At 36.4% G+C, this 13986-nt stretch overlaps 1 protein-coding gene across 3 annotated transcripts in view; it reads right to left on the bottom strand.

The window, feature by feature from the left end:
• The window catches only part of KCNH5 (potassium voltage-gated channel subfamily H member 5), a 324653-nt gene that overhangs the window by 252323 nt on the left and 58344 nt on the right, over nt 1-13986 (bottom strand). For all 3 annotated transcript variants that reach the window (XM_004426224.2, XM_087448404.1, XM_087448402.1), the window contains one exon: nt 8148-8540. In XM_004426224.2, the coding sequence (XP_004426281.1) occupies nt 8148-8540 (393 nt within the window). The remainder of the gene's footprint in view (nt 1-8147; nt 8541-13986) is intronic.

Raw genomic sequence — 13986 nt, 5'->3', positions numbered from 1 at the left:
AACAGATACAATACATCCTAATTCATATTATGAAACCAGCATTTTCCTAATAGCAAAATCAAACAAAGACATTATGAGAAAACTACAGACCAATATTTCTTATGAACAAAGATTTTTTCATATTAGCCAAAATATTAGCAAATTAAATCTGACAATATATAAAACAATTATAGAATATGACCAAGTAGGATTTATCCTAGTTATGCATGGCTGGTTCAACACTCAAAAGTTACTTAAAGTAATTCATAACATCACAGACTAAAAAATAAAAATCACATTATTATATCAATAGATGCAAAAAAAGCATTTAACAAAATACAATACTCATTCATGATAAAAACTCTAATAAAACTAGAACAGAGGAACATCCTCAACTTCATAAAGAACATCTACAGGAAACCTACAGCTAAAATCATGCTTATTGGTGAGAGACTAGAAGCTTTCCCACTAAGATCAGGAACAAGGAAAGGATATCTGTTCTTACCACTCCTTTTCAACATCATACTGGAAGTCATAGCTAATGCAATAAAACAAGAAAAGAAAATAAATGGTATACAGATTGGGAAGGAAAAAACAAAACTGTCTTTGTTTGCAGATGACATGATTATCTATGTAGAAAACCCAAACAAACTGACAAAAAAAAAAAAACTGCAACTAATAAGCAATTATAGCAAGTTTGCAGGATATAAGGTCAATATACAAAAGTCAACAGCTTTCTTATATACTAACAATGAACAAGTGAAATTTAAAATTAAAAACATAATACCAATTACATTAGCCCCCAAAAATGAAATACTTACATATAAATCTAGCAAAATACGTACAAGATGTACATGAGGAAAACTACAAAACTTTGATGAAAGAAGTCAAAGAAGAACTAAATAAGTGGAGCGATATTTCATGTTCATGGACAGAAATATTCAATATTGTCAAGATGTCAGTTCTTCTCAATTGGACCTATAGCTACAATGCAATCTCAATCAAAATCATAGCCAAGTTATTTTGTGGATATCAATAAACTGATTCTAAAGTTTATATGGACAGACAAAAATTGGGCAGAACAGCCAACATAGTATTGGAGAAGAAGAACAAAGTCAGAGGACTACCCGACTTAACATTTGCTATAAAGCTACAGTAATCAAGACAGTGTGGTATTGGTGAAAGAACAGACAAATAGATCAATGGAACAGAATAGAGAGCCCAGAAACAGACCCACATATATATAGTTAACTGATCTTTGAAAAAGGAGCAAAGGTGATACAATGGAGCAAAGACAGACTTTTTAACAAATGGTGCTAGAACAACTGGACATTCACATGCAAAAAAAAAAATGAATCTAGTCATAGATCTTACATCCTTTACAAAAATTAACTCAAAATGGATCTAGGCCTGAATGTAAAACACAAAACTATTAAACTTCTAGAAGATAACATAGGAGAAACCCTAGGTGACCTTGGGTATAGTGATAACTTTTTAGATACAACACCAAAGTCATGATCCATGAAAGAAATAATTAATAAACTGGACTTCATTAAAATTAAAAACTCTGCTCTGTGAAAGATACCATCAAGAGAATGAGAAGACAAGCCACAGACCAAAAGAAAATATTTGCAAAAGACGTATTTGATAAAGGACTATTATCCAAAACATACAGAGAAATCTTAAAACTCAACAATGAGAAAATTAACAACCTCATTAAAAAATAAGCAAAATATCTGAACAGACACCTGGCCAAAGAACATATTCAAGTGGCAAACAATGATATGAAAAGATGTTTAACATCATATGTCATTAGGAAATTGCAAATTAAAACAACAATGAGATACCACAACACATCTAGTAGAATGGCCAAAATCCAAAACACTGATGACACCAAAAGCTGGTGAGGATGTGAACCGACAGGAACTCTCCTTCATCACTGGTGGAAATGCAAAATGGCACAGCCACTTTGGAAAATAGTCTCGCAGTTTCTTACAAAATTGAACGTATTCTTACCATATGATCCAGCAATTCTGCTTCTTGGTATTTACTTAAATGAGTTGATAACTTGTGCCCACAAAAACCTGTGCACAAAAGCTTATAGCAGCTTTATTCATAATTGCCAAAACTTGGAAGTAACCAAGATGTCCTTCAGTAGGTGAATGGATAAATAAACTGTGGTACATCCAGACACTGGAATATTATTAAGCGCTAAAAAGAAATGAGTTATCAATCATGAAAAGACATGGAGGAAACTTAAATGCATATTACAAAGTGAAAGAAGCCAATTTGAAAAGGCTACCTACTATATGATTTCAACTATATGACATTCTAGGAAAGGCAAAACTGTGAAGACAGTAAAAGGATGAGGGTTGCTAGGGGTTAGGGGGAGGAAAGGGATGCATAGGCAGAGCACAGAGGATTTTTAGGGCAGTGAAACAGCTCTGTATTATACTGTAATGGTGGATACATGTCATTATACATTTGTCCCAACCCACAGAATGTACAACACCAAGAGTGAACCCTAATGTAAACTATGCACTTTGGGTGATAATGATGTGTCAACACAGATCCATCGATTGTAATAAATGTACCACTCTGATAGAGGGTGTTGATAATAGGAGAAGCTACGCATGTGTGGGGGCAATCTTTGTTTGGGAAAAATAAGAAAAATCAATTAATTCCAAAGTGGAGTTGGCAGTGTTTCTATGGATTTAACAAAACTAGGAAAACTAAAAAAAGAAATAGTATTAATCTCTACTATACCACTTAAATATTATTTTAAATTATCTATAGGCTTTAGTGAAAAGTAATGGCAACCAAATTGTATTAAATAGCAATTTCTAACATGCTATTCTTGGTAGAGGGTCTGAGAGTCAACAAACGGGAGAAAAAGAGATCAGAAGCTGACAAAATCACAAAAATCTACAAGCATAATTAGCCTCTTTGATTTCCAATTCCTGTTTTGATGGCTATATAGGAGATAAAAATTTGCAATGTAAACATGCATGCTAAAACAAAATAATGCATGTGGCAGCTTAACGAGCATAATTCACGAAAAAAATAATAATTTAGAATATTATTTTCCATAAAATTTTCTGAAAATTAAAAATATTTATATACTTCCACTTAGCAGTCACTGGCCCATTCATTTTGCCTCCAGAAACAATGCATGAGTGATCTTTTTCCCAATTTCAATTTGTTCTGACCTAGTTTATCATGTTTGCCACTTACCAATATCATTCATTGTCCTCTGAATTCCCCATGTATCATGTTTTCTAAGTCCACTTATGCTACCAAACAGCACGTTATCTACAGCTGCCCCATCTTTCTCTGATGTCCTATAATTCAGTCCTCCCTAACCTCCCAGAAATCAAGCTCTCTCTCTCCCAGAGCTGTATTCAAATGCACCACACTACAGAGGAGCTTAATTCTATTCCTTGGATTCCTAGTGACATCTTTTACCCCATTATGGCTTCTAGGAAATTTGCACTACTTCTTTTCAAACAGAATCCTTTCCTTTAATGGACCCTGTCTTCCCTGCCTCACAGTTCTTTTAAAGAAACACATATCCAGTTCGTGAATTCCTAGTAAATCAAATTACCTTCAGAGAGCATGTCAACTGAGACAATCTTGAAAATAAAAAGTGTTATTAAGTCTTCTAAGTCATTTTGCACCCACATCATGTTAAAGGATTAAAGTGTGATTTTCAGACTCATACTCTTCTCTTCCCAAGCCACCACTAGCTCACTTCCACATTTTTAAGTTCTATTTTGTTTTATGTCATTGGACAGTTTACTAAACCTTGCTAAGACTCCATTGCTTCAGGTCAGTGAGTCATCAATGTGCACTAAGAGTAATGAAGGATTACCAAGGAGACGGACCACATTCTTCCCCATCGCAGGGCTTATAATTGAGCTGAGGAAACAATCACATACAAATGAAATAATAATATCCCCTCAGACATGCAGAATTCTACATGCAAAATTCACTCAGTCTTAGAAAAGGCATGAGACTCCAGATCAGTCGACAACTGGTACAGTGCTCACGAACACACACAAAGCAACAAAAGAAAAATAATTTTAATTATGTTAATGTGCATGTACATACATTAAGATGAAATATGGTGAAGATATTCATTACAGTTGCTTGAGAATAACGTAGGAAGGCTTCCTGTAAGAAGTATGTTCCAGAAAGTTGGATGTTATATAATAGATAATAAAGAGTCAATATACAGGAACTGAACCAGAAAGAAGGTCAAAAATGCATAAAACAGTATGAGCAAAGTAACTGGTACACATGTGGATAAATCTAAGTAAGCATTGAAATTAAATAAGATAATAATATAATAATTAAAAGAGAAAGTTAAAAACAATGTGGAACCAAAATACAAGACAATAATAATTTGAAAGATGAGCAGGTGAACAGAGGTCCTTGAATTATTTAGAAGAAAGGTAAAGATACTAACAAGTCAAATAGTGATGCTAAAATGTGGAATACTGATGTTGAGTGATCAATTAACAGAAAAACTTCCAAACCAGTGGAGGGAATCCAGGAGATTAAAGAAAAACTCAATCAATCCAAAAGATGGCAGAAAAGAAGAAAACTAAAATAAAAATAGAGAGAAAAAGCATTTTAAAGTGGAAAATAAGACGCTCTAAGTAAATCAAAATGTAATTAATCTCAATAAATATACATAGATTAAACTTGCCAGTTAGAGAGACTCTCAGAATCTATAGACTATGTATAAAAGGTACAGCTAGAGTATAATAATCTAGAATGATAAAACATTAAAGAATAGAAACATATATATACCAAATATTATACAAAATATAGCTAATTTAGCTCTATTAGTGTCAAGCCAAATAGACTTGAAGCAAAAAAACAAAAAGCATTATTAGTGACAAAGAAAGTCAGAAAATAATATAGAGGAAATCTCCCAGAAAATATAGCAAGAAGATAAAATATTGGAAAATAGGAGACGGAAAAAAAAAACCAAGGAAATTAGAAGACTAGTCCAGTAGGCACAATATCTGAATAAAAGTTGTTCCAGCAGGAGAAAGAACAGAGAAAAGAAGATAGAAGGGTCAAGAAAATCATCATAGACAAAAATCAAGACATAAGACATGATTTTCCAGATTGAAAAAGGCCACTCAGTCAGAGCCCAACAAAGCTGATGAAAATGGACTCACACTGAGGTATATCGTGGGAGAGTTTCAGAGCCCTGGGACAGAGAAGGCACACCAAACTTCCATAAAGAGAAAACAGGTCACATGTAAAGGATCAGAAATCACAATGGCTTTAAGTTTCTTAACAGAATTATTAGAAGTTAGAGGGCAATGGCACTATGTCTTTCAAAATTCTGAGGACAAATTACCCTTAGCCTAGAATATTATAACTAGCCTAACTACCAGTCAGGTGGGAGGGTGGAGTGAAGAGAGATTTGTTTAAGAAATGATGTTGATAGCATATTGCTTGTATCAATGTAATGAGGGGAGATTTAGACAACCGGCAGAGAGCTTAGTGGTTGAATTAGTGATGAGTACATAGAAAACTAAGCAAATGATAAAAGCGGACATTTACCAACTCTCAGGAAAATGGAAAGTGCAGAAAAGGAAAAGCAATCACAGCATGTTGAAGGTTCAGCTATAAATAGCATATTTGTAACCATAATGATGTAAACACCTAATATTTATTGAACCAAAAGGATGCTATACCTATATTGTGAGAATGAAGTGATGAAAACAGCACATATATATGGTGAGGGCAGAGAGAAAAAGGGCTAAAACCTCGAATTCCATGGTGAGAAGTTAAAGACAAGGCCTAAAACTGAGTACATAATCTTGCTGTTTGGTGACTCGGAAACAAATAATAATAGAATCCCCTAAACAACTTGAAAGTGCCTGCCTCTAGGCTCTGCTCTTTTTTAAAATGAGGTATTGCCAATTATTCTTCACCAATTTATACTCCCTTGAGCAATGTCTGAGAGTGCCTCACTGTCACTTTATCAGTTCAGGTCTCCTACAGAGTGATGCCAAGTCAGGGTTAGATGTGCAAGAATTTTACTGAGATAAATGCCTGAGAGGGAGAAAGGAAGGAAGGAGGAGCCTTCAGACCACAAGCCAGGTCTAACACCTGTGAAGAGGGAAGAACTGGGTGGGAAGAGCCTCAGACCACAGCACAGGTAAATGGGGAGTCTCAGAGCAAAAGTTGCTGGATAGAAGAGTTCTGCATTGGGCAGGAGTAGAAATTATAATATTACCACTATTCTTAGTCATTGGCTGGGAGCAGCCTTAGAGAAATATGGCTTCAGTGTGTGAACCACAGCAGACCACAAAATGCAGTAGCTGTCAGTCAACTGTGTTCAGTGGTGTATTAGTAAATGATTAACAACTGGTTCTACAGAAAGTTAAAAAAAATAGCCTTTATTCATAGCATTTTCAGCTTTCTAGGTATAAATACTCCCAGTTTCAAGCTTCCAGTGTGATAGTGTGGTAACTCACTGAATGCTGAGTTTGAAAGAGATGCTAACAATTGGCTTTCCCAAAGCAGGAGCCAGTTCCAGGAAGCCACTAACTGTGCTCCGTGCAGCAGGATTACATGAAAGGAAATCTGAGCAGTGCACCTCCTTAGCCACTGTACTCAACAACCTAGTGTGTTAACAAAGTTTTAATCTTAACACTGTGATAACTAAACATTGTATGTCAGTGTAGTTTGTAGTTTTACTTTGCATTTTCCTTAATATGAATGAGGCTGAGAATCTTGTCATATTTTTATATATTATATTAAATGCATATATTATTATGTAATATATTAATGTATATTCTTTTCTATGTATTGAGCTGCTCTTGATTATTTTTATTAAAATTTGTATGCCTGTTTTAAATAACTGAAATCTTAATGTATTGATCTTAAATATTCATCTATTTAGTAAGTGAAATATAAATACTGTTTAATATCTCCTTAATATATGATTAGCTTTTTCAAAATTAACTTCTTTCAATCCTTTCCAAAGGGTAAATAGGAAAGAAAGAACTATACCTTAAAAAGCTTGATGTAGGTGGAATGTAACTAGAAAACAAATTACTACGACTCCCGCTTTTTCCATAATTTTTAAAGTAACAATTACGTGCACGGCATCAAAATACAATGAACACACTTAACTTTCAGGGAAACAGGTTTTTTTACATATCATTAAAGTTGACTGAACGTAGAAATTTTATGGAAAAAAGTCACTGAAGAAAAGTTTCCATCTATCTCCCAACACACATAGAAAAACAACAGCAGTGACAATGCAGTGGAGAATTTTCCATCTGAGCAGTCTACAAGGACATAGTAGAATCTTTAGGGAAATTAAGTTTGTAATAGTATCATTATGAACACATTTTAATAATAGATACATTCTATATTGACTCATTTATATGTTATTAGTTGAGATTATTGGTTGCATCCTATTAGCTTGGTGTAGCAAGTCGAAAGTCGTCCACTATTAAGTTAGAGGCTAAGAAATTTTGGATGAAGTGATCTTTTAAGATATTACACTTTTTAAGCATTTCTAGTTGTGCAGATAACACTGAATGAGCACAATCTTGAATTGGACGAGACATCAAAAATCATCCAATATAGTCTCTAACCACAAATGTACTTAGACAAAATTTAAAGTGAAAGCTATAAAGAAGAAACCAAAAAGGCAAAAATTTAAGAATTGTTCTTCCATAAAAGTTTTCTTCTGTTTATGTTAGCTCGAGTACTACTACCACGTATATCTGGAGAGGAGGAGCCAAAAGATCTATGGATAGAGTTTTAAAATGCTACAGTTTTCCAAAGAAAGAACATCTATTTCACCACCTTTCAATCCATTATTTAGTTCATAAACTGTTTTTGACTCCAAATGCTGCTGCTTTTCTCCTGCTCCACCTCCTCCAACCACAACCTCCAACCACAGCCATTTTCCTAGGAAATCAGTATTTTCAATCAGAAATCAAGAAAAACAAGCAGATGAAAATTAATTTAAGTAATTACATGTGATAATTTAAGTCACGAGTTCAGTAGGGTTAAAGTTGAAAGTGGTGACTAAAAATAAGCTTGGATGATCTATAAATTCCTTTTATCCTAATTTTCTCAAAACATATGATCCACAGTACTCAAAAAAAAAAAAAGAACCTTACCTCATCCACATTTTCAAAGGCATTGATGATGTCATAAGGTAAACAAGACAACAGATCGATCACAAACCAAGTTTTCAGATAGTTCATCCTTATCAGCTTGGGGTCAGAAATGACCTCTCCACCAGGTCCCACAAAAGTCGTGTGAAAATTTAAAACAATGTCAACCAGAAAAATAACATCCACCACACTGTCCAGCACCAGCCAGGCAATGTTGTTCTGCTTCGTTTTGAAGGAAACGTTATAAGGAACCATAATGGCGGTGTAGAAGGTAAGAATTAAAATCACCCAATCCCAAGTAGTTTTAAAAGCACAATAGTGTAAAATAATGTGTGGTGGCGTCTTTGGCGCTTCTTGCTTATACTGAGGAAGGATATCTGATCCCAGCTGAAGAACCTAAAAGAGAGAAAATGTGTATATAAATGACTTGGACATCTCTGCACAGTTAGTAATGAATTCAAATTTACTGGCAATCAAACCACAGCCTATTTATCATGACTCCTGGTTTCAAAGCCAGTAACACCCTATAGTTTCGTCTCCCTCTTCTCCTGAGTTGTACCAAAGTTTGTTCAAAGGAATTCACTCCAAGTCCAGCCCCTCTACCAAAGCTGATCTGTCTGCTGTTCCATCTGGCTTTCTTTTCAGTGGCCAACTGTTGCTTCACAAACTGGCCCCCATACTCGGAGGGCAAGGAGAGACCGAAGACAGAGGTAGTCCACTCCAGATAGGTAGGTGGCAGGTTTAAGAAGCAAGAGAACTTACTTACGAGGTTTGTCTTGGGCGGCTGCAAAATGAGTAGATCTTCGCAACTGCCTGCCAGAATCTTAAAAGTTTACATGGAGGCCTTAACTGGGTTCAGTCATGTATTCAGTCCAGATGGTCTCAACAACACCTTACTCTTTCAAGGCTATGTTCTTGAAAATGGCTCTCACTGTGGGAATGGTGGGCAGAACATACATTCCAGGGACAGGAGAGGGGGTGAGGAGCCTCCAATTGCCCGGATCCAGCTCAAGGGTCAATTGGTGGTCAAGTCCACTTGATGACCTCTTCCAGCACCAACAATGATCTACAGCACTGCTGGATCTCCACTTCTGGGAGTGCCTTCTGCACACTCACTTGGCAAGCCTGCCTAGAATCACATGTCTCTCACCGATTGTCCAACAGTTATTTGGGTGACTCACCATTATTATTCTTCACATATATTTAGCAGCTCAGGGAGCATAACTTTGATCCTGATGGCCTCGCTCAATCCCAGGACCCCACTGTTGGTGATCCTGCTGTTGCATGGGACTCAGCAAGGGTTCTAATGACTGGCACAGCAATATCAGAATTGTAATGTTATAGCCTGCTTCTTCCTTTCCTCCCTTCAATCAAGACTTAAAGAATATGGTGTCTCCTGCTCAGATGCAAATTCCCTTTAGGAAAAAAAATGCTGAATACTCAGGTTTGCTTCTGTATACCTTTTTGACAAATGGAAAAATTTCAGTGCAAGGTTATATGAACCTTAACTTACTCTGATTAGGTCTAATTAAAGAGAAAAAGCAGATGACAGAGCAAGAGTAGAGGTCTGGGCAGCCCTGGGTAAAGGTAGCAAATTCAGGCCTTAGCATTGCCTTCAAGAACCTGGAACCTGGAAATTGCGAAAAGGAGTTGAAGGACCAGGTCAGAGACCTCTGCTCCACACCATCAATGACGCCAATGCTGAATCAACCTATGTTTTAAGGAGTTTGTAAACGGGACTTTGATAAATCATGTTTCCAGCAGCCTTTGCCACATTATGCATCCAATTATTCAGTGTCTCTGGAACTAATGGTACCCAGGAAGTAGCAGTCAAAAAGTTCAAATTGAAAAATTGTAACTGCATTAAACTTTGAATGTAAGAATAGATATAAACAAAAATACCTGGGTTTTTTTTGAAACTTGGGAGAGAGTTATCCTGAAAAGTTTCTCTCATACATAGAACTTACATAACTGAAAACTAAGTATATAATACCCATTATTACTATTTTGAAGTGTGAAAATCATCACTGGTATTCTCTTTATCTGTGTATTATAATTATTGTTTTAAGTTTGGGGGTTATGAGAACAATTGATAAAGATTTTTATGTATTTACCCTCATTATCAGTACCCCAGTCATATTTTTCCCTAAGGTCTTAAATTACTTAGCAGCAAATTATCCTACCAGGAATGTAAGCTTCCTGTTGGGCTGGAGCATTATGTATACACAATCATACATAACTATGACTTCTCTTTGACTTTTATACCACTGGTCTATCCTTTCCAATTGCACTGTGTTAAACATGAAAATTTCCTTCATATTCAATGTTAATATTTTATCATCTGTATTTAGATAGTCTATAGTTTGAGCACAAAGAAATTAGACTTAGAAAATAAACTCAGTGCCAGGGTGCACTATGATCTTCATGGGCCCCATGCATTTTTGCCTTCCTGCACCTCTTCCTCCATTAAAAAAATAAATTAAAATAAAAATTATGTTTTACAACTGCAGTGTTACAAATATGAATAAATTAATATTTTATATTCAAATTTTTTAATCTAAAAGTTCATTTTTTCCTTCTATGGTTAATAGAAATTCAAATATCCCATGGACCCCTAAAAGTGTTGTGGGCCCTACACACTGTGCTAATAGATAAGACGGCACTGCTCAGTACCCTGGAATAATCTAAGAGGTCTCCTCTAGAAAGGAATGGGATCACTCCTGAGTTCAGTGTTTCTTAAATTTGGCTACAAACTAAAATCAGCTGGAGAAGTTTTTAAAAATACAGTATAGTCACACCTAGACCCCACCCCAGAAAATAATTAAATTCATCTTGTGTGCGTTCTCAGAGAATCTATGGTTCCAAAACCTTTCCAGGTGATTACAATGGAAAGCTCAAGGTAAAACCCTTGTCTTATATTTCTTTAGACATTCAGAACCCAATTCTTCAGACAATGACTTGCATATATAAAGCAATCCAAAAATTCTACAAGAATGACAATAACAACAACAAAAGGGACACGTGTGCTTCGGCCTTGATCTTTCTCAAATGCAGAGCACTACTTTAATCTTAGCTCCATCACAGGGGCTCTTTTATAAAACACTGAGTAACAACTCTCCACTCTAATTGTTCTTTCCTTTGTACTTTCATAAGCAATAAGCCTTAGGTCGAGAGGGGATGAAATCACATTTTCTGATGTATTTTTGTACCGATACAGACAGGTCCTTCTCTCTGAATATCCGAGACCATTGACTCAAATGGAGTCAGGACCATGGACAAGGCAGTGGTGCGAATGTTGATCTCCACCCAGTAGACAAGTGAGAGGCTGAAGCCAATTAGCAGGATGTCAGCACGTGTGGAAGATTGACGAATGCCTACACAGAGATCAGGATCTTTGAAACCAGGATTCAACTCCAAATTTAGGTATCCCAGTGGACTTGAGATAAAATTTATGTGTCTTGGAAAAAACTGAAAAAGCTTGAAATTCAACAGCAAATCCAAATACTTGAGCAAATTATATGACTCTGAGTACAATTGGAAAAACAATATCCTTGTGTTAACCTGATGCTTCTTCTAGATCCAAGAGCACATGCAGATTAAATCTCTGCTGAAAACCTTGTTATTTCTTTATGTTCTCTGAAATCAAGCCTAAGACCTGACAGAAAGCAGTTTTGTGTCTGAATCAGATTTGTGAATTAGGGGTGACTGATAAAGAAAATAACAATAATCAAAAGCCAAACAAAACAAAACAAAATCCAATGGGAAGAAACAAGAATGAAAGTTCCTCAAAAATAAAAGTAAAAATGATGAGCCGTCAAAGGGAAAGAAACTTCCCACTTGATGTAGAGAAAGAAAAACAATCATGAGTGACTTGGGTACTAATGTAGAAAATTTCCTCTCTATGGTCTCTTTCCTCTTGTTCTTGCCCAGTTGTGTAACAGAGAAAAGAAAAACTCTGAATAGGTGTAGTTAAGACCCAGAAGGAATCATGACTATAAAAGTCAGCAGTCACAGAAACAAGCTGCTACACTTCAGCTTGATTTGTAGAAAGAAACGGACAACCCCAGGCGGAAAAAAAGTCCCTTCAAAATCAAGTAGTACTTCATAACAAGCATTATTAGAAAGGGAAGCTGTATGTAATTGTCTGCTTTAAATATTAAATATTGTGCTAAGTGCATATCACCTTTAAAGTATTGTGATTATTATTATAAGTTAATATTTAGTTATGTTAGTCTTATTTGGGCCTTTAAAAACATGTCTGCACATCGAAGTATTAATCTCTCCCAGGCTAACAGTGCTGTTTGAAGCAGAAAGCCACACAAGTCCCTCTGTTAACTATAGTCCAAGAAAAACTCCTGAGCCCTCCAAATGCAGGGAACAGTCTTTATTTCCCAACCCTCTCCAAATCAAATTTAATATCTGCAACTAGTTAAGAAAGTTACTCTGGTGCGCTTCAACTCACTTTTCTCCAGCAGACCAAACTGATGAAGACATGCATCTAATTTTATATTTCTCTTCCTTGGTAAGTTGCCTCAGAATAATTCCTGAGTGCCCATTAAGTGCTCAGCATGGTTTTGGTAGCTTGATTAGCCTTTTGGCATCTTTCATACCAGTAAGACAAATGATGATTACGGAAGACATGTGACCAACAAAGCTTCCAGCTGCCTTGCAGTCCTGTCATCATTCCTTTCCTCTCTGCTTTCAATACACCGTTCCTGGGTAACATCGTCTAGTCCTACGGCTTTAACAGCCATATCTGTGAGGATGACACCAAGGCCTGTAACTCAAACCCAGATACTCCTCCAGAGTCACACCCATAAATCCCACTGCTTTTTAGGAATCTCCACTCAGATTTCCCGTCAGGCACTTCAAACTTAATGTGTCCAACACTTAACTCATTCTCATTGCCCCCAAACCTTCTCTTCCTTCTCTTATATTTGCCATTCTGCTAACCAACAGCACTCACTATCTACCCAGTGGTCCAAGCCAAAAACATAGAGTTGTCCTTGATTCACCCCCTTGTTTCACATTCAATCCCAATCTTTCAATGAATGTGTTAACTCTAATCTTGGTGTGTCTACAATTTATCCACTTCTGCTACTTGGTTCCTTTGCTTAAAGCCATGGTCATCCTAGCTGGATTACCAGTGGAAACTCTTAACTGGTTTTCTATTACCCATTTAGTATAGAGCCACTAGGTCAAGCAAGAGTTCTTAACCATTTTTGTGCCATAGATCTCTTCTGGTAATCTGGTGAAATCTATGGACCCCTTCTTAGAATAATGTTTTTAAATTAATACAGTAAAAACATGGGATTACAAATGAAACCATTGGGACCAACCTCCCTTTCAGAGGTTTTTCTGAAGCACGAATGTGATCATGTCATTTCCCTGGCACATGGAACACAAACCACCACTGTTTCACTATACACCACCTTACTCTTTCCTTCCCTACCTTCCCTACCCCCACTGAAGTCACACTCAAAGTCATTGTACTGTCTTATCTCTGAGCCTTTGCATATGCTGCCCTCCCTGGCAGGAATAACTTTCATCCCTTCTTTATCTGCCTCTTATAGTTTTTCCTTCAAGATTCAGTCAGCCCAGTTATCACCTCACTCAGGTAGCCCTGTCTAGAGCCCCAAGTCTGGGTAAACGCTCCTACGTGTGCTCCCACTGCACCCTGTCATAATATTTATCACATTCTACTGTTGGTTTCCTCTGCTGGATTTTTAGCTCCTTGATGATAGAGCCCATTGCTTATTCATCTTTACATCCTTTGCGGAGTACCAAGCACAGAGCAAACCCTCAATAAGTGTGTGCTGCATACATAAATGGATGAAGGAGT

This window comes from Ceratotherium simum, chromosome 24 (genome assembly GCF_057802395.1).
Source record: "Ceratotherium simum simum isolate JZ-2026a chromosome 24, ASM5780239v1, whole genome shotgun sequence".
NCBI classification, from domain to species: domain Eukaryota; kingdom Metazoa; phylum Chordata; class Mammalia; order Perissodactyla; family Rhinocerotidae; genus Ceratotherium; species Ceratotherium simum.
The sequence above is the reverse complement of the archived record's forward strand: the minus strand, read 5'-3'. Positions and strand labels throughout refer to the sequence as shown.